At 34.2% G+C, this 26,002-nt stretch overlaps 1 protein-coding gene across 35 annotated transcripts in view; it reads right to left on the reverse strand.

The window, feature by feature from the left end:
* SLMAP (sarcolemma associated protein) overlaps nucleotides 1-26,002 on the reverse strand; it is a 123,105-nt gene that overhangs the window by 59,342 nt on the left and 37,761 nt on the right. For 25 of the 35 annotated variants that reach the window (XM_039858600.1, XM_039858589.1, XM_039858595.1 and 22 more), the window contains 4 exons: nucleotides 15,444-15,591; nucleotides 6,790-6,862; nucleotides 3,055-3,091; nucleotides 1,243-1,305 (listed from right to left, as the gene is read on the reverse strand). In XM_039858600.1, the coding sequence (XP_039714534.1) occupies nucleotides 1,243-1,305; nucleotides 3,055-3,091; nucleotides 6,790-6,862; nucleotides 15,444-15,591 (321 nt within the window). Of the gene's footprint in view, nucleotides 1-1,242; nucleotides 1,306-3,054; nucleotides 3,092-6,789; nucleotides 6,863-15,437; nucleotides 15,592-26,002 lie in introns of all 35 variants that reach the window. The other 10 variants (XM_039858564.1, XM_039858588.1, XM_039858574.1 and 7 more) reach the window with 1 other exon arrangement.

Genomic DNA, 26,002 nt, shown 5'->3' on the forward strand with positions numbered 1-26,002 from the left:
CTAACATTTATGGCATACATTCCAAGTGCCAGGCACTGTTTTAGGTGCTTTACACATATTAAATCGTTTGTTCTTCACAATTCTGTGAGACAAGTGCTATTATTATGCCCATATCACAGATGAGGCACAAAAAGGTTAAACAATTTTCTCAACAGGTTAGAAGTTAAAGCCACAGATCGAGTTCAGGGAATTCTGGCTCGAGTCTATGTTTTTAAACACTCTACTAAACTGCAAGTCTGTAAGGCTTTTCTATGCACCATTACGTCCAGTGGAAGATAAGATTTGATTGATACATTGATAATTTCCTGTTTACATTCACAGAATTTCTCTTACTGATTGATTCCTATAAAAGAATGTAGGGGAAAAAAAAAAAAAGAACATAGGGACCCAGGATCACGGGTTTGGTCCTATTGTTTTAAACAAAAGGTGACTGGAAGACCTACACATGTAAAATGACTCACCCACAGTCACAACACTCATTGAACAGCAGAGCCAAGATAAAAACCTCAATCTCTAAATTCCTGAGCCAGGGTTTTCCTTAACCATGCTCCTTCACCAAAATAAGAAGAATCATAATCCAGCCCAAATCTATCAAAACCACAAAAAAAAAAAATACCCACTTATTTCCTTTTTAGAGATTTATATAGCTCTTTAAATATAGTATTAACTTCCATTCCAAGTATGTATCCTATCAAGAAATCTTCTCCTAGAACCAAGATCTGACTGTCTGGGTTCAAATTCCAGCTCTATAACATGCTAGGTATGTGATATTGTATAAATTATTTAACCTCCCTGTCCCTCAGTTACTCCATCTATAAAAATGAAAATAAAGTACATATTTATAGAATTCCGAGGATTAAATGAATTAATATAGGTGAAGCGCTAGAATCTGGCATATTAGTACTATATATAATTATCTGCTATTACTATCATATTAAGCAACCAAATCTCTCCAGGTTTAATTTTATTTAAAAGTCATCTATAGATAAAGAACTATTTTTGAACTTCCTCATATTTGAAGGAAAAAAACTTCTCTTGTACAGAATCTTATCTTCTCTAGATTTAACAATCTTGAATCTTTTTATCCTTTCTTAACTTATTTTTAATACTTTTTTCTTTAAATTGTTTTGTACTTGAATTCAACCAATATTTCTTTAGTAGATATTTGTGAAATAGCAAAATTAAACCTAAGTTATTTAATTTTGTTTTCAAAAACTAATAATTCTCAAGATTTACTTTTACCTGTAGATACTGAGAAAGCTGGAATAGTTCCTGAGAGTACATACTTGGAGTGTTAGCAGCAACCTAGAAACGAAATGACATAATGTCAATAGTCATACAAAACATTTATATTAAATATTTAATATTAAGACATTAAAGCCAAGTCCTTGAAATGTCTATTTACTGAAATATGCAAAATAAAAATTATTCTTTTCTTTTTTTAATTAAATTTTTTTCTAAGCCTAACCAAAATTATTTTTCAAATTAACAAGTTCCTTTAGTTCTCAAAATATTTCTGCCCCATGTCTAGAATTTGTAAATGGTATTCAATTATGCTAACCAGTTTGAGATTTATAAGCAGGGTGATGAAACAAGTGCTATTCATGAAAACATTCCTTAATAAACCAAATCACAAACTTATATAGCAAGAAGGCTATATAGTCTTTTCTTAATCTAGAAATTATACCTCCTGAATAAATAGATCTATATTTTCTCCTTTCAAATTTATATTTGAAATAGTTCTTCAATATGTGAACAAGTCTCAATTGATTTAGAGGCAGCACTTCAAAATGGTATTTGTATGTAAGAATGGGGAGAAGCAGGACATGAAATATAATACCGTGCCCAATGGCCAGAGGCAATAAAAATAGTTTTGTCTTTTTTTTTCCCTTTAATCTATAGTTAGGTTTTAAGAAGAAAAAGATAGGAAAGCACAGTATTTAAATATTACAAACCACAATCAAATGCTTAGAACTCAAGAGTAAAAGAACAAAAATCTCTTATGAGGTTTCTCCCAACTATGGAATATAAAATCATTGCATTATTCCAAAATAAAACAAAACAAAACAAGACTAAAAACAAAAAAGAAGGGCACTAATAGGTTGTTGTAACATTTACCCATATCCTCATTACTTACCAAGCTTTATACCTTAACTTATTCACAATCATATCATTATTGTTAATTATTAATGATCATTAATAGCATCAATCTTGATTAAGCTCAGAAAGTATCTCTTTATTAATATGCCGACTAGAAGGCAGAGAGATGGCATTATTTTTTAAAGTTAGTTCTAAATCAGCAAGGCTATCATTTACTTCTGAAATAATTCTTAGTATTGCTGAAGTCAATGATTAAATTTTTACTTCTAAAACAGGAATCTAATAGAGAACTTCAGTTTCAAGCAGGTTTTCATTTTTTATCCAAACGGAGAAAAAAAAGTAAAATATTTTTCCCAATAATTTAGTTATTACACTAAAAAAACTCAACATCTACATTAACGTTAAAAAATGCAAAAGTTTTTTTCTTTTTTGCTATTACCAATGATATCTATGGTTTTATACACCATTATTTCTGAACAAAAGAAAAAATATTTCCTCACAATTATTTCAAAGTTTCTGACCAAATGAGGCTAAAACTGATCTTTAAGATCAATAAAAGAGCAATTTCTATAAGACCATATTTCTGTGCTTTTTCCAGGTATATGTTGAGTGAACCATCTAGGCAGAAGCTTTAATAAATATTTCTTGAAAGAATGTAGTTCGGAATAAAGAGTAGTAACACTTCTCACCTCTAGTTAGGCACAAAACAAGTACTCCCAGTCTACACAGTCAGCCATTTACTTGAGATAACAAAGGATTTTTCATAAAAATATCCATCCTAAATTCTCCAGATACTGAAGATCAGAAGACCACAGTAACTATATAGCTATATGCATTCTATAGACTTTGTTACAAAAGAGAAATAAATTTCTAGGTAAAGTATATTAAAAACAAACAAACATTTTCCAAAGCAATATAGCTGAGTTAATTCAGAAAAAATCATTAGCAACTTACTTTGTCAACAGGACTTGGTAATGGAGCATGGATGACGCTGAAAAGTAAAATTTAGAATTTTTATCTAATTTCCTGACAATGGAGGAAACAGAGTATGACAGTATGACAGTACTAGAATATCTTAAACCCCGAAGTTGATATATTGCCTTCATATAGTTAAAACAATGTGAATTATTTTTCAAGCCTTCATAAATGTACAGATTTCTTAGAAAACAAGGTAATAAATGTACAAACCTACTTTTTACATATAATATATTTCTAAACAAAAATTCAAAGTCCAAAATGTATTAAATGCCCTTTCGAGATCCACTACTTAATAAATAATGACTATGGTGAATTAATTACTTGGTTATAAGAACTTCCATATGGAAAAGAAGTACTCCTTAAATTATCCATTTTCAATTTCAAATATGTAAATTAAGTTCTTTTAAAATTAAATATTCCTATACAGAAATAAAAAGCAATGTTCTACTTGAAGGAAGTTATAATTTGGAAATGTATCAAAACAGTAGTACTACTCTTCTCCACCCAGTCACCTCACATAACTAATAACAGAAAGCTCAGATTTAGGTAAAAAACTAAACTCAGTATATCACTTTAAAACTAAAGAGTAAACAGACAGTATTAATTGGTACTAATTGTCTTTTGGCCTTATAAAATACTGCTGACAGAGAGGCTGTACAGTATAAGCATGCAGGCTCAGAAGCTATATTGACTGAGTCCAAATTCTGGTTCTACTTACCAGTTGTGTAATTTTGGGCAAGTTACCTAATCATTTATAAATCTCAGCTTCCTCATCCATAAAATGGGAATAATTGTAAAACCAACAACATAGGGTTATTAAATGTCTTAATACAAATAAAGAGCTTAAAACAGTAACTAGGACATAGTAGTACTTGATCACTAGAACTCCTCCCATGAGGACACAGCAGCTAAGGAAGCCAGGGTTCCTATCTTATAATGCGCGTAAGATACTGTATGTGGGTTGGGAGGTTGGTGGGGGAGCAAAGAGCAAGGATGCCACCCATGTCCCTTACAAGTTGCTAATCATGCCATATCCATCACTCTGGTGATGGTCAGTTTGAAGGTCAACTGGGTAAAGTTCCTAGATTCAACTAGTTAATCATGTGTAAGCTGTTGAGAAACTGATCTTGAAGGACTTAAAAATAAGAACGACAATTCTAATCCCATTGTAGTAACCACAAACATCCTAAGAACTGTTTTAATTCAGTTAATCACAAATATACTAAAATGCTGAATAAAATGGAATATTAAGTACCAGGACTTACCCCCATTCTGAGCACCCATGATATCCTGTACAGACTCACATTGAAACCACATAACCCTTTACTTCTTTGATTTCATGTCTGTGTTGCCCAGTACCATGACCAATTCACCTCTGCATCCCCAGAACCTATCACAAAGCCCTAACAAAGCTGGTGCCTAATGCTTTTAAAACTTAAGTGCAACTTTAGTTTTTTTCTCTACCCCATTAAAATGGAACAGATACTTTAAACAAGTTTCTTTTTCTTGACTATACAAGTAATACATACTGATTATGAAAAATGTATGAAGTAAAGCATGAGGAAATAAATAAAATGACCCAATGCCAGCACCCAGAGAAGACCATTTTGGGTATATATCCTTTTATCTGTAGATATGCACATAGAGGGGAATGAACTTAAGAAAGTCTAAATAGAAGCAAATGGTATAAATGAAGTTTTTTTAAATCCAGTTTTCTTACTGACCCAAGTACAAAATTGTCTGTTCCTGTAAAAATCTGATTAACAAAGTCTAAAAATCCAGCAAAATATTCCATAAGTAATATATATTTGTATTTTATAAAAACTATCTTGGATATAGGTGTATTCTATTTGAATTATAGAAAAAGTTGATATGCAACAAGGAATGCAGAAAAGGAAAATCGTTTAGTGTTAGGGTAGTGGGATTTGTTTCATTTAAAAATGATATATACAAAATCAAGAAAGAAAAAGAATAAACATTTTGAGAACTACTAAAGACTCTAAAAACATGAAATGCTATATAATGTATATGATGTACCTTAAACTCTTAAGCATTCTGGTATACCTGAAAGCATCTTAATTGCTAAAAAATATTAGATTAAAATAACAGAAATACCATGTGTTTATTATGTGCCAGGTAATTATACCAAGCTCTTTAAGTGAACAATCTTGCTTAATCCTCCTCATAAAATTCCAAATGAGAAATTTCAAATGAGAAAAGGGAGGCCTGATCAAGTCATAGCACAGGTGGAGTCAGGCTTTGAACTGGACAATCTGCCTCAAATGACGATTCTGATCTTCTTCCAGCTCTAGAAACTTGCCTGTTCAAAATTCATCTTGTCCAGAAAGTCAGCTAGATTATGTACAATAAAACTGGCAATAAATTTTTAATGATACTAATACTTAACCACATAAGGAAAACCAAACAATGAGAAGGAAACAGGAGCAAAGATGAAAAGCATTGAGGAAATGAGAGGGATAGGGACACAATTCACTGAAACAGGTTTTGAAAAAATTAATGTGCCCTACTAAGTAAAACCCAAGAACACAGACGACCTTTTATATAATTGCTCAAAGCTTTTGACTCCATAAAAGAAAAATCTCATTATCAAATGCAAACATCATGGTCTTTAGGAAGCCATATTTCATTAGTTGATTAATAGTTACTCTTATTTTTTATATCTTAACTCTTGAGTCATAAAAGCTGAGTCACATTAAAGTTCCCAACGTTAATTTCATTTTAAATAGTGAACTACAATTCAGAATAAATTTAAAATGTTTTGCTTCAGATATCCTTGAAGCTAAAAAAAAAAAAAATGATAGCTTCTAACTGAAGCATAATATAAAATAATTCTAATGAAAGCACAGACTATCACAGTAATAGGAGGGCCTCTCTGCTTTCTTTTTCCTTTTCTCTTTCCTACTCACTACTCTATCTACTTTGCCTTCAATTCGATGCTTCTCTCAACCTCTTACCCTCAGATCTTTCTCTCTGCTTTTGAAGAACAGAAAATATTATGTTGGATACAGAAACAAGCTTCTAGTATATTTAAGGTGTTCTCCCAAAATAAAAATGCTTAAGTTTAAAGACTGTTTAGCTCCCTTCAACACTTCATAATGAAAATCTGTGAAAAGCACAAATCGAAATGTACTTATGTTTACATTTCAACATTTACATTTTGACTAATTTTTCCCTTTCAAGTTTGTCCTCCTCTAAGTGATCTTTCTATTGCTGCATAAAAAAAATAAAAAAAAAAGTTACAGCATTGGAAAATCCCTCCAAAAACTCCCATCAAAGTAGGTTACTAATTGTATCAACATCCTCAAGGTCCTATTAGATTGTGACACTGGCATTAACCTCAAAGGCAATCATAGTCAAAGAAGTCCTAAATATTAAATGCAGATCAAAGTGAATACAGTTATCACTCACCAATAACTTATATATTCCAAATATTTTGGAAAACAACTACCCATCAAAATATAAGCTAGAACATTAAATTTGGAAACAACCTGTACCTTCTTAGACCTTAATATTTACTTGAATTGCAACTAATATGAAAACCAATTAAACTAAAGTGCATTATATTCCAAAAGTACTCATAAACTTCCTGACATTAGAATAATTCTGAAGTATTAATAGTACACCATCATCTAGAATATTATTAACCAAGGTAATTAATACAAAAACTTCATAACACTAAATTATACTCACTCTGAGCGGAGCCGGGCTTCCATACCATCTGGTAGAAAAAGTTTTATTGTGGAAACAATACACCCATGGGTCACTGGTTAAAATAAACAAATAAGATGGATAAAATAATTGTTTAAAAATATATGTCTTTATACTTCCCATATCTAAACATATATTTTATTTTTATATGTAGTAACTTCTGGAAAAGAAAATAAATCTGGTGGTTTAATGACAGCATTCATTCTCCTAGAGAAACACATCCCTATCCATAATAAATCACAATTACAAGATAGAACTACAGATAGAATTGTTTCAAAAAGTGTCCTAATCTCCAATGCTATAACAAGTCAATAAAAGGTCAATGGAATACAGGGAAATACAACTGGAGTGGGGTGGGGCTGGGGGTGGGGGGAAATGCACTTTTCCCCTAATCTGCAGGCATCAAACCTAAGTCTAACTATTCCCCAGTTTAAAATTTAGCTCTTATTCATAATTCTCCTGTCCCCAATCCATAACTCCTATCTATACCTCACAAAACTCTAAAAGTTCTACATAATGCAGTTTGGAATATGCCATTCAATTCCCTCATTTTATGAGTGAGAAAACCAAGATCTCAAATGAAACTACTTCTACAACTTTCTGCCACTAAGTATCAGAGCTGTCTGCTGGAATTCAAGTCTAAAGTTTCCAGGTCAGTATTTAAAATTTTGGTTTTGTTTTCTTGGTGGTTGTTTCTTCCTCTACTTCCAAACCTCTTCATACCAGTCATTATATAGACAACTTTTAACCCTTGCATCTTACTTTCTCTTTTTTCTTCTGAAGATTTCAAGAGACCCCCACCCAAAAGGTAGCACTTATCCAGAGAGCTTTTCTTTGTATGAAGTTTTTATAAAAAAAAAATTTTTTGGCTGGTTTAAAGGTTGATAGTTTTTTTTTTCTTTATTCTTCAGATATTATGTCTTCCAGGGTTCAAAGAGTTAATTTTGTTTACCAAACTCTAATTAAAAGTTAATGCAGGGTGATGAAAATATCCTTTATCATGACTAGAAGAGTGGTGGTTATCTGACTATACATTTGTCAAAACTCACTAAATTGTTCATGTGAAATTGATGTTGTACATAAATTGTTTCTCAATAAAACTGGTTTCAAAGAATAGAGCTAATGAATTTATAGGAAGGTAATTGATTAAGTAATCAGGCTCATGAATCATCAAGATGGTATTATAAACATGAGGTAATATGATTACTTGTCATCTGGAAATGCACATTAAATTTAAGTAATTTAGTATAGTTTACTCAATATTAATTTTCATTAACTAATTTATTATATGCAAAGTGCTAACCGATCAGGAACCATAGATGGGACAGCATTTTAAATTCTCAACCAAACAGCATTGACCACCATAAACTACTGGGCTCCTTCCTTCCTTTCGGGCTTCATCCTCCATCCTGTTATCACAAATATCCTATACTAAAACAAAGCTACTTTTATCTTCAAATACCTCACTTTTCACAAGCATGCCTTTTACCTCTATATTAGCTGCCCTCTATATTAGAGATGTCCTTTGTCCCCCGGCCTGCATAATCAAATGCTACTTATCCTCCAGGCTCAGACTTTCTACTTCCTTCACCAAAGCTCAGTTAGGTATCCCCAGAGCCTCCTATATCTACTTATTATAACACTAAGCACACTGTATTTTGAATATTCTCATCATTGACACAATAGTTAGATTCAACTGTTTGAAGGCAGCAAGGATTGGTTGCTTCTGGTACAAAGCAAGCATTTAATATATGCTTATTGAATATGTTAAAGAACTTCCCTGGCAGCAGACAGGGAAAGGACAGATTTATCCCAGCTCTATGGCTCCCCCAGAGATGTGCTATAAATAAGCTACAATAAATACAAGAATACAACACAAGAAGATCCAGCAATACTGACACTTTACCAATACATTTAAGTTGATAATAAAGTTGCTTTTTAAAAATAAGTATAGTGAGTTACAGTGCCAAGCTGATAACTGTGATATGTTACATGGGACTATAGCTATATTGTCCGGAAGCCCAGCAACTGAACTGATAAACAGACTGTGAGATGAACCAAGGGCTAATACAGAGTTGCTGCACTAATGAAGGCATTTAAAGACCATGTCTGACTACACTAACAATCTAGTCTAACTAACCCTGCCTTTGAAAAGGTTCTTGTGAAAACCAGATGCACAGAAAGTTATTTATCACTTTAATATGCGATAGGCAAGTATTTAAAGCAACCTGGTGGGGAAAAAAATACACTTATAATAACCAGTTCTACATAGCAGTATTTCCCCAAATGGAGTGCCGGTAGATGTTAACAAAAAGAGGATTTGGGGGTCAGATGAGTTTAGAAAATATTTGGTTAAAAGAAGTTAAAAGAGTTAAAAAATATTTTAACCATAGGCTTTCTTGGAGCTTAATGGACTTTCTGTCCCTCATGATGCATTTCCCAAACTTATTTAACCATTTGAGCATTCTTGTCCCCTTTTTAGGAACACTTAACACAGGCTTGTGTAATTATGGCATTATATAGATTGCACAGATGGTATTATAAAAAAAATACTGTGAAAAATGCTGCTGTAGTCTATGAAGTACTGTAAAAACAAATTTACCCAGAACATTATTGTACTTCCAAAATTCAAAGACAAAATTGATTGTAAAACACACAATTTAAAAGTTTCTCAGGCAGGGTAAGGAGGACATAGGTACATTGCCACATTAAAAATACACATGCATTGTATGACACATGCAAATTTCAGAAATGTTAAAACATGAAAAAAAGGTGTCTGAATTGGGGAAACAAGGTATCTGCAGAAGAAAAATCTGCAATTACCTGCTGTAGTTATGAGGTTTTACTAAAAATCAGAATTAAGACTACACGAGCTTACTGCCATTTGTGTGGGGTTTTTCTCTATTACCTTGTACAGATTATTTATTTACTTTTGAGTTAATATATTTACTTTATGGTATGTAGTCGGCCTTTTCTATTGTCTCTTCACACAAACATCACTTAAAGGACCAATGTTTACTCTGATAAATTTAAAAATTGTTTAAGGCCCTAGACTAGAAACTAAAACTTTTAAATAATATTGTAGTCTGGTTCTATCCCCATTCCTGCCCTGTGGAAGAAAGTCAATACAATCTATGTATGTTTGAGCTGTCTGAAGGATCTCTTGAAATGACTGGCAACAACAGAAAATACAATGAGTAAGGCCATAAAAGCCAAAGAAATATTTAAAAAACCAAGACCTAAATGAGAGGTGTTAACATTTCCTACAGAGGTGTTAATAATTCCCCAGACTGGGAAATCACTTAATTGCCTTTTGACTATAATCTAAGATAAAACAGTTACTAAACTTTCACTCCTGAACTTTTGCTTCATAAAGCTTCTGATTCAGACTTTTTTTTTTTTTTTTAAAGCTATAACCGAGGCAGGGAAAGTTAGATGAACAGACAAATACTCTTAATTCTGAAAAATATTTTTTAATTGATATTGTATCATTCTGTCTTTGTGAGCTGGATCTCAGTAATAAAAACTATCTCAGGTGGAATTCCTACAGGAAAGGTAGCATAAATGCTTTATTCTCTTCTCCTGTTTTAAGAATGATAAATGGGTTTCTTAAGTTCTTACAAAGGTGATCGAATCTTCTTTTTAAAATCATTGTAAATTCATGGATTTAAACATATCTGATCTATTTCAATCCACTGCTGTTATTAATATTTGATTTAATTCCTGAGTCCTTCTGACAACCCCAGCAGTCTTAGATAGCTTCATTGGTTTCTGATAATAACAAAATCTTCTAGACTCAATTTATATATTTCCTGCCTTAGACTCAATTTGCTACTCTCATCCCCAGGGATCATGTTTTTACCTATTTATTTGGTGGGAGGAATCCTTTCTCTAGGTATGTGGATTCATTTACCACTTTCCTCTAGCATACTGTGGAGTGATAGTTCTCATTGGCTTATTTTTAAATTTATTTATTTTAATTAGTTTCAAGTATACAGTACATTGGTTAGGCATCTATATAGTTCATAAAACGATCCCCCCAATTGCTCCCTCCCTCCCCTGACCCTCCACCGAGCCAACATATCAATGCTAACTGCATTCCCTATGCCGTGCTCCCCATCCCGGTGACCATCCATCAGCTACTAATTTGTACTTGCCCTTCACCCCATTCTCCCAGCCCCTCAAACCCTTCCTCCCCTCTGTCCGTCACCAAATTGTCCACTATATTTGTGAGTCTGTTTTGGATTAGTTCGTTCTTTTTATTCCTTAGATTCCGCATATAAGTGAAATCATATAATGTTTATCTTTCTCTGACTTAAATACCTTCTAAGTCCATCAAAACAATATCTTTTTCCATCCCCTTCCTTTTCATATGTAGGGGTCTTGTTTTCTTATCCTTTCAGCCACTCTATCTTTTGGTTGGAGCACTTAATTCTTTTCCATTTAAGGTACTTATTGACAGGAATGTAGCTGTTACCATTCTTTATTTGTATTTTTGATACATGTTTTTCCTTCTTAAAGAAGTCCCTCCAACATTTCCTGTAATACTGGGTTGGTGGTGATAAATTTTTTTAGCTTATTTTTGTCTGGGAAGTTATTTATCTGTCCTTCAACTCTGAATGATAGCTTTGCAGGATAAAGTATCCTTGGTTGAAGATCCTGGGTCTTCATCATGTTGAATATTTTGTGTCAAGCCCTTCTGTCTTGCATAATTTCTTTTGAGAAATCAGCTGCCAGTCTTATGTGTGTTCCCTTATAGGTAACTATTTGCTTTTCTCTTGCTGCTTTTAATATTCTTTCTTTGTATTTAACCTTTGGTATTTTAATTACGATGTGTCTTGGTGTGGGCCTCTTTGGATCCCTGATTTTTGGAATTCTCTGAGCTTCCTGGAGTTTTATGTTCATTTCCTTCACCAGGTTCAGGAAGTTTTCCATCATTATTTCTTCAACCAGCTGTTCAACATCTTGTTTTCCTTTAGGTACGTTGATCAGACAGATATTTTGACACTTAATAGGGTCCCATGTACTCCTTAAATTATTTTTATAGTCTTGGCATCTTATCTCTTGCCATTCTGATTGAGTGTCCTTGGCTTTCCCGTCCTCTAGATAGGGCATTTGATCCCTTTTCTTTATTCACTTTGTTGATTTCTTTGTTTATTCCATTTAACATATTTCTCATCTCAGATAATGTGTTCTTCATTTCAGACTGGTTCCCTCTTATAATATCCATTTCCAATCTCTTTGTTGAAGTTCTCACTGAATTTATCTACACTTCCCAAAAGTTCATTGAGCATCTTTATAACTAGTGTTTTGAATTCTGCATCTCTTAGATTACTCGACTCCATTTTATCTGGATCTCTATCCTGTTTTGTCATATGGTTTCTGCTTCTTTGTGTTCCCATTTTGGCTGCCTTTCTGTGAATGTTTCTATGTACTAAGCAAAGCTCTTAAGTCTCCTAGTCTTATCAGTGTGGCTTTGTGAAGTAGGTGTCCAGTGGCACAGTCCTGAGAGGGGTTCAGCTGCAGACCAAATTTAGCCCAAGCCGTTACCTTTCCAGGTCCACCTGTTAAGATTCAGCAAGCTATCCATAGATGCTGTGCTTACAGTTGCCTCAAAAGGCCACACCAGAAACAGAGGCCAGCTGCCTCCAGTGTGTTTAAGCACTGCTCAGCAAGGAGCACCTGATTCGCTGAGGATACACCTGGATGTAGCTTGAGTGGGGCCGTGAGTTGGGGGAGGCGGGGTTTCAGGGAATACTCTGCGAGGATTGACCTCTGTTATCCAGTTTGATGACGTCAGGGCTATGGCATCGCTGTGTTCATGCACTGGGAGGGAGAGGGCTCAACAGTGAACAATGGATACTGCCAGCACTTCTGTACAGAGCGAGTCTCGCCTCTGCCCTCACTCTGACAATGTCTCCCTGGAAGTCCCTGGTGCCCCCTGAGTGCAGCTGAATGAACACTGGTGCTCACAGAAAGTAGGTTCATCACCGCGAAAATCCGCTCGAGGCACGGCCCCTTTAAGAGGCTTCTGTAGCTGCCGCTGCCTCGGTCTCACTTAGCCGCCCGAGACCAGACAGCCTAGCGTCCTTGCTCTGTCCTACCTTCTGCCGTTGCAGAGTGCTTTCTTAGATTTCTCCCTAGTTATATGGCTTATTCCTCTATATCCCAGGTGAATTTTCCTTGCTGCTGCTCCTTGTTTCCGTCACAACTTTGATTTGGTCACCAGAGAGATAAACAGAGCCTCTATCATCTATGCCATTTTTTTCCGCCTGCTTTTTAAGACTAAGATCAAATTCAGCTGTGAATGCCTTTGTTTCTGGTCAATCTTCAAAAACTTTTTAGTCTTTTAAGAAAATTGATTTATTCAAGTTTTCCACATCTTGTGATAATTTTGCTAGAAAAACATTAATTTTCTCTAGATTTTTTTTTCTTTACCATAAGTTGTCATGAGTCTCTTAGAATTCTCTTAGTATATCCTGTACTTGTCTCCTTTTTCATTCTTTATCTTGTATAATTTTGCTAGTATTTTTTTAACCTAATAAATGAATCAAGGCTTATGAATTATCTATTTTTAAAAAGCAGAACCAGCATTTGGGTTTGTTTATCCCTTCTTGAGTTTTTAATTTCATTAATTTCTGCTGCTGCTTTTTCTAATTTCTTTGTTGTTCTTTTTCTGATTTCTTCTAAGTGCCAAGTTTCTTCATTGTTTGTCTTTCTTCTTTACTACTGAAGGAATTTAAGATTATAAATTTTTATCTGAGTTAAGGATTTACTGCATTTTGGTATAAAAGACTTTCTACATAGTCTGAAATTCTCCTTTTGATTTCTTTTTGATTCAGGGGTTATGCAGTAGTGTTGTATAAATTTAGTAGGATTTTCCAAGTGGTAAAAAGCTTATAGTACTTTTTAGCATAGAACAAAGTTTATCTTCTTTTTTCCTGGCATATGCTTAAACAGGCAGTACTCAACTTGTGACAGAGCTGTATCCCAAGAGTCCATGCATAACACAAGTCAACTTTTTGAAGCCAACAAATACCAAAATAAACAATACTTAAAATGAAGATATTTTTCTTAATTTCCTTAAAGTTTAAAAAGATATTTAAATTTTCAAAGAAGCCTGCAAGAATCTATGTTGATGAAATAATATTGTACTAACACACAGTAACCCTGTTATGGGTTACCTTAGCTTTCTACAGCATTTCCTAAAGAGTGACCCTCACAGCTATATTGGGAAAAAGAGTGGGAAGGAGATAGGACAGAGTTGCATTCTATAATAGTCACCCCTTTAGAGATCTGCATATGCGTTAGCCTATTAAGAGTTCTGAGAAGTACTGCTTGCCTTTGGTTAAGATTTCTAAATATATTTGATTACTTCATTCTTTTATCAATTAACACCTATTAACTCTCTTTGGGAGATGCAAGCCAAGGAGATAAGACACTCCTTGGAGAGAAAGACAGTGTAATCAAATTCTGTCTTTTCTGTGGGTTACTCACACCTGGGGCTCAGTAAATGTTTGCTCAATGACTTGGTACCAGAGGAGGTGGGATGTAGCAACAGCAGATGTTAGTGTCCACTGCAGCTATTCTCAGTATGGTCATACATAAGTTGCATTCTCTTATTAATGAGTACTAAATATTTTGCATCAAAACATAAACTTTATTTCCTATTTCACAACTGTAAATGGAAATTGATTAATCTTTAGCCCTACCCAAATTCAAATATCAAAACCTAACACCCTGAGGAGGCCAACAAAACCCAGTAAAAATAATATTGCAGTGGCAGCACCAACGAAAGTAGGTGAAAATATATACACACGTGCGCGTGTACACACGTGCACACACACACGCACACACATACACACACACACACTAGCATCACCACTACCACCCAGTCCCCGTGTATACTGAGTGAAATGTCAGAGACTGATGACTTAGGGAATCGCCAGACCAGAGTATGTATATGACCTAACCATGTGGCGAGTGAGACAAAAGGAGAAATCTGCTGGGAAGATTCTATGAAAGATTGTTCTTTCAACATAGAAAGAGAGCTACACAGAAGTCATTTTGTCTCCACCTCATTCTTTTGCCTAGAACACTGCTGTGAGGAAAATAATACCTAGGGCTGCAGCCATCACTTTCTGACCATGAGGCAACAAACAAAACATAAGAAACCAACATGTTAAGAATGGGAGGACAGTAAGACCCTGGAACCCTGATAGCATCATTGAGCCTATCTCCAGACTTCTTGTTAAATTAACAATAAATATCTTTATGGTTTAAGCTCCTCCTGATTGGGTACGAAGTCAATGTAGCCAACTGTTTTCTAACTTACACAGTAGTGCCCTGTGTTTTCATACTGTGACGAAAGATATAAATTATTAATATTTCAGAATTTAAAATTTTATAAAAGGAATAGGGGATATGAAAGACTTTAAACTTTCAGTGCATATAATGCCATATTTAAACTGCTTTTACAAGCACAAAATGGTTTTTTTTTTCCAATTAGAGTTGACATTCAGTATTTTATATTAGTTTCAGGTGTAAGCATGAAATGTTTTGTAACATTTAATGATAGAATTTTAAAAAAAAACTTAAAAAGACACATAATAAGAAAAATCGATCCATACCCGTACCTTTCCGTGTGTTCTCCGTCACATCTACCCCAAACTGGATAATGTCACCAGAAAGAATTTCACATGGTGGACTTTCTTCAGAGCCTCGACTCAATCTCTGGCTATTTATAAAGGTACCATTACTACTTTTAGTGTCTTGGAGATAAAACTGCAAAAATAAAATTGAAAAAAAAAAAGATTAATAGTAATAATTCCAAACCTACTTTAAAAAGAAGTACTTCCAGTTTGCAAACTGCTGCAGGTAGATTTTCTGCCCCTATCAATTCAAACCACTGTTTCAGCTAAGGTTCTATATATGTATATACACATATACATATACATATATATATATATATATATATATAATATATATACACACACACACACACACACACACACATATATATATATAAGGTTCTCTATATATATACACACACACACACACACACACATACATATATATGTATATGTATGTATAGAACCCTAAAAAGTGATTTAAAATCTAGCTAGACAAAATAGTACAATCATTTTGGAAAAGTTTATAAGGTCCTTGAAATGTTAAACATAATGTTAGCATATGACCCAAGAATTCCACTCAAAATATATACTCAAGAGAACAGAAAGCATATATCCTCACAAAAACTCATACACAAATGTTCATAGCAGCATTATTCATAATAGCCAAAAAGTAGAAATAATCCAAAAGTCTATCAACCAATGAATAGGTACACAAAACGTAGTATATCCATATGATGTTATATTATTTGGCAATAAAAAGGAATGAAGTACAAAATCACACTACAACATGAACCTTTAAGACATTATACTAAATAGATGAAGTCAGTCACAAGAGACTATATATTACAGAATTCCATTTATATTTACTATCCAGAAAAGCAAATCCACGGAGACAAAAAGTATATTATGGATTGCAACTGCTGAAATGCCAAGGAATGGAGGATAGGGTAGGTGAGAATGACTGCTAATGTGTAAAGTTTCTTTTTGGAATGATTAAAATGTTCTAAAATTATACAGTGGTGATAGTTGCATAACTCTGTGAATATATTTAAAAAACCTCTGAATTGTACACTTTTTTTAAAAGGGTGAATTTTATGGTACATGAATTCTATCTCAATAAAGCCATTATTTAAAGAAAAAAAGCCAGCTAGACAAAATTCTATCTTTCCATTTCACTCTGACTTGGTAATTTTCCTAGGATGTCTGGTTGAATCAAAGGAAGTGTTGTTTATTCCACAGGCAAGGACAACTGGTCTTAGATAACACTTATAATTAATAGCTATTAGTTAGCTAACATACTTGATATCAGGACCAACACACCTTCAGTAAATCCTCTGTGATAAAGCAGATTGGGGACACTAGAAACCAAAATACGGGAATCAACTACGAAGGTACTACTTCCTGGCTTTCCAAACTTGCCTTTCATCACTTAGGTAATCTTCTCTCTTTAAAAAGGGAAGGGATAGGAAGAAGCACAGGAAGCCTTACCCATTTATCACCTACCTAACCTAAAAAAAATTAGGAACAACTGAGAGCACACACGGTAGACTACCTAAGAAGAGAACAACCAATAAAAAAAGATGTACCTTTCTTTTTGAATTTTTCTACACTCGCCAACTCTGCTTATTCTAGAAACATATTTTCACTGAATTGTTTCCTAAGGAAGAAAGGAAAGGAAAAAAACCCTAATATTTATTAAAATACACGTAACATCACCAGGCCCTCATTTAATGTTAACCTTAACATTAAAGCTGTGACATAAAGATATTCCATTTATAAATGAGAAAAGTGAGGCACAGGCAAGTATCTTTCTAAAGGTCACAGAGCTATGAAACACAGGAGCAAAGATTCAAATAATAGAATTAAAAGGACCATTTTTCCCATGACTTCACATTGACCTTTATGTTTCATTTATCCTTCACTCCTCCCACAAGTTCTCATCCAAAATGAAACACAACAAAATAAACAATTTGCAGAAAATATGAAAATGACATTTTATTAATTCCTAGGTGGCAATTTAAAGGCCAGCAGGCTGTCTATAAATGACTTATTCTCCATTTATAATTCAAAAGAGATCAACTGTTACTTTGGCTAACAGCTTGTATATTTAATTGCAGACCACAATAAAGAAAATTGTGTTGATATTTTACAAGTCTATTTGAAATTTACAGGCCTAAACATTTTCTACCAGGGAGAATAGCACAGGCAATACACTCAAGTAGGAATATCCTCGCAATTTTTCCTACACAGCAGTGGAACCTACTGTTACACTATATAAGGGAGTATGGTTTTTGCTTTTTAATAAATATATTCTTGGGAAATGCAGCAATATCTGGATTCTGGGTGATTATTTGCAGTAATGTGTGCCTTGGCAAACCAAATAAAGAAACTACACTAGATTTACAATGGTTTTCAAACTTCAAGTTCTGATCCATTAGCGGTACTAAATCAATTTCGTGGGCAGCTACCAGCATTTCATTTTAAACATTAAAGAGAACAGACTAGAAATAAGAATATATGAAATAAGGTTCAGTACTGTTAAGCAAACTGTTTGGAAAACAATGTGTGTGTGTATGTGTGTGTATCTCAATACCTCATATCTGTAACTCTTACACAACTCTAAAACCACAATTTTCAAATTAAAAAAATTTAAATTAATATTAACCCAGGTTCTTTTCATTTTGACATGTCTATATTACTGTCCAAAACACTCCGTGGTATTTTTGGCATTCCTTTAGCTTGAATATATCATTTACATTAGTTGCTCATTCTTCTTTTGCTCTCAAGCTAATGGCTTCCACACACTTTAGAATAAAATCCAGCATTCTTACCATTACAGACTATAAAGCCCTGATCTGGCTCCTGGGTTCCTCTCCAAACTCATTCACTTCCACCATTCTCTTTCCTCATCCCTCTCAGCCACACTAACCTCCACTCATGCCCCGAAGCCTCTGAACTTGTACATAGCTAGACAGTGTTGGTTTACTTTCCTGCAGAAATATTTTCATTGATACAATTTAACTTTCTGCCCTTGGCAGTTCTGAAAGATTGATATAAAAACTGTCTCTGCACCACCTATGAAACAATCTGTTATTATTAGGTCTACACTGAACAGAAGATACTCAATTTAAAATTAGGTTAGGTTCCTCAAGGTACATATAAAGAAGTTAATTTGTTTGCAAGGGACAGAGAAAGGATTGTGCTTACAGTCCCTGGCTTGTATTTCCTGTAAGTATGTTAGTTGGTCCTTTGTCACTTTCAAACCAGAAAAATCTTTCTTCTCTATGCTGATAACCTTCCATCAGTCTACCCACCCCTCTCCCCTCACCAGGGGAAGAAATTAGTTTTGGCTACGCTAAAAAAAAAAAAAAATCAGTTGAAGTTTTAACTATCTTAATTTCCGAATAGCTTAAGGAATGTCCAAGCAGCTCTAGTACTTACACTAGCCACCTGCCATTTATTTTGATGTTGAACAGCTATGTAAGTAGCACTGAATTTATAAAACTTTCTGTAGCTTGTGGCCAAATTTCACCTTTCACTGTATTCAGGCTTTACCTTGAATTAACCCTTTGCTTTCTTTCCCCTAAATGAATGTTAACTCCCAGAAATCAGGCATTGATAGTGATCCTTGAACTGAAAGGTTGTTTCTGCCCCATCGGTCACTTTTCCTCATCTCTGCATCATCATTATGCTTATTTTAATGATACAACACAGCTACAGCACTTCACAGGTGGCATAATTTGCTCTTTGGCCTTCTAAACATTTCAGAATGAACAGAAAAGTCCTGATGCTCATTCCATAAGCAAATACATTTTGAATCACTTTCAACTTTGTTACAAACAGCAAATACTTTTATTTCCACTATAATAATGAAATGTTTTTTTCTAGCCCTTTTTACACTGATAAGTTTCGCAATATCCAAACGCCAAAAAATTTATGCCATTTGAACAAAGCAGACACAGTAGACATGCCAAAGCCCAGAGGTCAGAAACTCTTAAGTCCACACAGAGGAGTTTTAAAAATGTGAACACAGAATGAAATATGGATTCTAGATGCCAGATGCTGTATCATATCTTTTTAATCTACCTGAAATCACCACCTAAAATTAGAGTGACTAAGATAGCAAAACCAAAATCCCATAGACAACATTTATAACAAAAGTAGGTGACAAGGTATCCACATGTACCTCAAAATACAAGTGAGTGGGGAAAACCATCAACAGCTACAGAATCTGCATGAAATCAGCATCTGTGCCGGAGGATGCATAGGGAAGCAATGGGGCATTTGAGGGACTTGAGGAGAACATCAAAATAGTCAATAGGTATTTATTGGACAGTATGATGGTCAGTTTGAGAAGAGAAGCTGAAAATTAGAAAGGTTTAGCCCAATCTAATAACAAGAGAGTGGCAGGTTAAGTTCTGGAAAAGGCTGGAGCAGTCTGAGTCATATAAATTCTTAAAATTAACCTCTCAACAAAGCTGCCTTCCAGAACAAGGCCCTACACTGAGGGAAAGCTGCAAAGTGTAGAAAATTGAGCAAAACAAGAAATACAGTTACAAGGAAATAAAAGTCTAGATAAAAGTGGAGATGGGAAAAAGTCCCCATACTTTTTTAACATTTTATGAAAAAATAAAAATAAAAACAAAAACAAAAGCAAACAAACGAACAAACACCCAAAAGAGGGAGCTCTGTGACATTAGAAAAGTTATTCTGAATCATGACCCCTTGTAAAAGTTCAGGAAAACAAATTTCACATAAAAATGAGCAACAGAAAAATGTCAAGGTCCCATCCCATACAGTTATTTTAAGAAAAAATGAGCTAAAGAACAGAATAACATCCCTACAGATAGACAGACCTTGAGCACAGATCAAAATTATACAATTTCAAAACAAGCTAAAAGGCATTGAGAAAATAATTCAAAACATGAAAGAGAAATACAAATTACAATTACAAAGAAAAGGTGAAAGAACTCAAAACATAGGAATAAAAGGGAAAATCATTTCAGAAATGAATACAAAATTAGAAGGTCATGAATGCCTAAATATAATGCATTAAGAGAAATGAAAGGTAAAAAGGAAGAAATTTTTAAAAGTCAAAAAGAAATTAAGAAAGTGACATCAGCAATGTAGCGCAGTAGGCAGCTCTAAGCTCCTAGCTCTCTTCAGAAACATTGAAAAACAAGCAGAAACTGTCAGAAATATCTTTGTTAGAACTCTGGAATACGTTCACAGCAGCCAAAGGAACACTGAATCAAAAACTTAAAAATGGTAGGAAATCTTTGTGGTATTACTTACCCTTGTTCCATCCCCTTCTCCAGAACAACAAAAGTCTCTAAGCCATGACTCTGCATTCCCAGTGCAGGACCTTGGTACCTGGTTCCAGAGTGAGCAGAGCAGACCTAAATCTCAAATTTTTGTGTTTATCTGTTCTAACCTGTCTGGGGGCTGCCTGATGGACTGACGCAAGGCTCTTATCTCTGTTTAGCCTAACTTGGAACTAACCCAAGCTTAAAAAGCTGCCACTGGCTAAAAAAGTGGGATTTATCCCAGTGGTCCAAAATAAGAAAGTCAACCAATATACCACATTAATAGAAAAAAGGGGGGGGGGAATCCAAACAATTATTTCAGTTGATGCAAAAAAAATATTTGACAAAATCCAACACCATTTAATGATAAAAGGTAGGACCAGAAGAAAACTTCCTCAACATGATAAAGAACATTTATGAAAAACACACTAGTAACATAAGACTGAAAGCTTTCTTCTTAAGATCAGAAATATGACAAGGAAGCCTGCTTTTACCACGGTTGCATAATACTGTACTAGAAGTTCTAGCCATGCACAAGAAAATGAAATAAAACACATCCAAATTTGAAAGGAATAGACAAATCCAAAACACTAATCCGAAAAGATATACACAACCTATGTTCACTGCAGCATTATTTACAACAGCCAAGATATGGAAGCAAACTAAGTATCCATCAATAGATGACAGGATGAAAAAGATGTGGTACATATATATAATGGAATATTACTCAGTCATAAAAAAGAATGAAATCTTACCATTTGTAACAACACAGATGGACCCAAAGAGTATTATGCTAAGTGAAATAAGTCAGACAGAGAAAGACAAATAGACATCTGGAATCTAAATTAAACAAAATAAATGAACAAACAAAACAGAAACAAACTCATAGGTACAGAGAACAAATAAATAGTTGCCAGTGGAAGGGGGTTGGGAGGCTGGGTGAAAAAAGGCAAAGGGATTAAGAAGTACAAATTGACAGTTACAAAACAGTCACAGGGATATAAAGTACAGCATAGAAAATATAGTCACTAATATTGTAATAACTATGTATGGTGTCAAATGGGTAGTAGATTTATCGGGGTGATCACTTTGTCAGTTATATAAATGTCTAGCCACTATACTGTACATTTAAAACTAATATAATATTGAATGTCAACTTAATTGAAAACAAATTATTTTAAAGACTCTGTGTAAGGCACCGCTAGAAATAAAAGTTGAAAAGGGGAAAAAAATTGGAAAAGGATAAGTAAGCTATGTCTATTCACAGATAACACGATTCTATATATGGTAAGTCCCATAGAACCCACAAGAAAACAACCAGAGCTAATAAATAAATTCAGCAATGTTACAGCAAAACAAGATAAACACATAAAAATCAATTGTGTTTTTATATATCAGCAATGAACAATCCCCCCCCCAAAAAATTAAGAAAGCAATTCCATTTAAAATAGCATCTAACTAAAATACCTAGGAATAAATTTAACCAAAAAGATAAAAAGACTTGTACACTGAAAACTATAAAATACTGCTGAAAGAAATTAAAGACAAATAGAAAGATATTCCATGTTCATGGATAGGAAGACTTAATGTTTTTGTCAATATTAACCAAAGTGATCTACAGATTCAATGCAATCCCTATCAAAATTCCAATAGCCTTTTATACAGAAATGGAAAAGCTGATGCTCAAATTAAAATGGAATTGCAAGGGATCCTGAATAAGCAAAACAATCTTGAAAAAGAACAAAACTAGAGGATGTACACTTCTTGGATTCAAAATTTCCTATAAAACTGCAATAATCAAAACAATGAGGTACTGGCACAAGGACAGACATAAATGGAACAGAATTAAGAGTCCATAAAATAACTTGTACAGCTATAGCCAACTGAATTTCTACAAAGGTGCCAAGTCCATCTAATGGGATAAGAATAGTCTCTTTAACAAATGGTGCTGGAACAACTGGATAACCACATGCAAAAGAATGCAGTTGGACCCATACTTCACTCCAAATACAAAAATTAACAAAATGGATCAAAAACCTAAATATAAGATCTAAAACCATAATATTCTTTTCAGTGATTATTTCTTCTGAATATTCAATTCTTTTTTCTGTCCCTTTCTCTTACTCTTCTCCTTCTGGAATTTCCATAATGTATATGTTGGTATACTTGATGGTCTTCCATAAGTCCTTTTGTTACTCTTCATTTTTCTTCATCTTTTCTTTCTGGTCCTCAGACAGGGTAATTTCAATTGCCCTATTCTCAAGTTTTTGATCCTTCTTCTGCCTCCTCAATTCTGCAACTGAATCTTCCATCGAATTTTTATTTCAGCTATTGTGCTTTTTACAATTTCTATCCCTCTATTGATATTCCCCACTTGTTCACATTGTTCTCTTGATTTCCTTCAGTTCTTTGTCCACAGTTTCTTTCAGAATTCTGAGCATACTTAAAATAGTTAAAGTCTTTGTCTAATAAGTCTAATGTCTGGGCTTCCTCAGGATTGATTTCTATCAATTTCTTTGTTCCTGTGAATGGGCCATAATTCCTTAATACTTTGAATGTTTTGTAATCCTTTTTTGAGAATGAGACATTTTGTATATCATAATGTGGTAACTCTAGAAATTAGGCTCTCTCCCTTCTCTAGGGATTTACTTTTGCTTCTTGATGAAGTCTGCAGTAGTCTGTTTACTGAGTTTTCCAAACTTTTGGGGGGAGTTGGGGGAGGGCAAAGACCATATTCCTTATTGTGTGTTGTCACTGAAGTCACTGTTCTGTTATCTCTGTGGTCAGCCAGTGACCTGACAGAGATTTCCTTAAATGCCAAGGTTCCAAAAAGAAAAAAGCAGGGAGGGGTGTTTATCTCTTTAAATCCCCTTGGCAGATGCCAGGGAAGCCACTAGGCCTGTAGAGTTTGAAATGGCCAGCTTCTGTGCTGGCCCCTCAGCAACCAAAAGCAGCGATCACAACACACAACCCCAATTTCTAAAGGATAAACAAGTCACACCAGGCACCACAGGCCACCATATTCACAGCTGCTGCCACAAAGCTGGAAGATGGGAGATGGTAGCCACTATGAGAAACATAAAAATTTTTGAAAATTTACCAGTTTCTTTTTCCATTAAGCACTCCACTGGATACTGCAAGTGTCTGACTAGACTCCAGAGTTCCAAATTAATTGCTTCAGACAGTTCATGCTAGCTTAACAGTCCTGGTGAAGGAAACCAGTTTTTGAAGTTCCTTCTCTGACTTTTTCCATTACACTACTCCCATTAGCCATATTTCAACCTACAAATCTTTTCTTGGGCCGAACCAGTCCCTAATCTATAATAGCTACCATTTATTGACTACCTGGTACATGTAGACACTTCTGATCCTCAAAACAATCCTACTAAGTAGATATTACCAACTCCATTTTCTAGATTAAGAAACTGATATTCAGATATATTAAGTAGATTGCCTTTGACACTGTTACTCTTTCAAAAACTCCATAATGCCTGCCCCATCTACCACTTTGACTAAACACTCTCTGGTCTTTGAGTCCAAACTTATGAAATCTCACTTTATTTATGAAGTTTTCATGAAGCAATTAGAATAGAAAGAGCCAGTTTCAACTCCAACTTTAAGGCAAATCAGTTTATAACATTAAGTTTACTTGGCACCTATCTCAGAGAGATCACACATCTATAAAATCAAATGCTGAGTAACTCTACACTGACAATAAATTAAGAGAGTATGAATTAAGTACCAAAATATTGGGAGGCTGGTGAGAAATAAGTTAGGCACCGTCAGTTGCTAAGGATGCACTTATGAGTGAGGATGGTGATCTGAATGAAAGGCAAGTAAGAGGAGGATGAAGAGAAGGAGGAAGAAGAAGAGAAACAGGTTACTGCAGTACATTTATATATATAAGTAAGGCCCAGCCCCAGAGGGTAACAAAAAACAAAAGAAGAAATGATAGAGTGAAGCTGTAAGAGAGGGCTTTGCGCACTGGACTAAGGAGTTGAGATTTCTTAAAAGAGAAGCCACTACCAAAGGATTTGTTTTAGGGAGATTATTCTAACAGCTCTGATAAGCAAACAGCTGCATGTAGGATGGACTGCAGTGGGAGTCACTAGAAATAGGGAGATCCCTGATCTGTACATTTTTTTCACCAATAATTTAGTTATTTCTTAGAGTATACAAAAGTCTTTATATGCATATCATATGCAAATTTGTTTGCATAACCTTCTTAGCTTCCTGACTAGCAAAGTACCATGTGTTTCAGAAGCTGGAAATTTTAAGTTGTGACAATGATTGCGGAAACATAAAGTTTTATTCATAAGCTATAGGAAAACACATCGAAAAGTGGTAAAATGTTCTTGCCAAAATAAAATTTCACATGTAAACTAGAAGGAACTTGTCAACATATATCCAAAGGTCTTATGAATGTTAGGAATTTGCCAGGACTTTTTTCCATCTCCAAGTGACATTCCAGACACATTCAATGTACAGCAATTTTTTTCTCGTGGAGCTAGCTCACAAGAGAAAGAGGAGAAAAAGTAAGTCTATCTCTCTACATAGGAACAGAGAAAAGATTATGAAGAACAAAAGTAGAGAAGGTAGAAAGGAGAAATTTTTAAAATTTAATGAGAACACTACAAAACATACAAAACATAGCTAGAATGATTACATCCTTTAAATATACAATCAAATTGTGACAATCTTTCACTAGGATTTAGGACAAGGTAAATTAGACTTCTGAAGCTCAGCAAGATAAAAAATAAACATATCATCAGAACATTATAGTTCTCAGAGATAAGACTATTGAATGCCTACACCAAATTCTAATTTAGAGGAGATTAATCTATTTTCAACATCCCAACTGATGGGTTGACAAAGAAATTCTGATTATTTTCTCCCCTAATGGTGTGTTAATCACAGCAAGATGCATTTAACTTAGTAATTGGTCTTAAAGAACAAATACTGATTCCAAATTCAATCTTTTAGACCCCAAGAGGTTTCTAATTATCTCAAGGAATGTCAAAATTTTAATTCCAATATTTAAAATAAGTACATATTTATTAAAATGCCATTAGCATATTAAGGATAGAACAAGAAGATATTGTGATATTTTAAATACACAATACTCTGACTGTATTTGATAGGTCAATATTTTCCTTACAAAATGTGAGCTCAAACCATCCTGAGATCAGCTGAAACAACAAAATAATTGCACCACCACTCTTTATCCCTGATAGTTAAAAATTTAAAAAAAACTCA

The sequence above is a fragment of the Pteropus medius genome, unplaced genomic scaffold, assembly GCF_902729225.1.
Source record: "Pteropus medius unplaced genomic scaffold, Ma_sr-lr_union100, whole genome shotgun sequence".
Taxonomy (NCBI): domain Eukaryota; kingdom Metazoa; phylum Chordata; class Mammalia; order Chiroptera; family Pteropodidae; genus Pteropus; species Pteropus medius.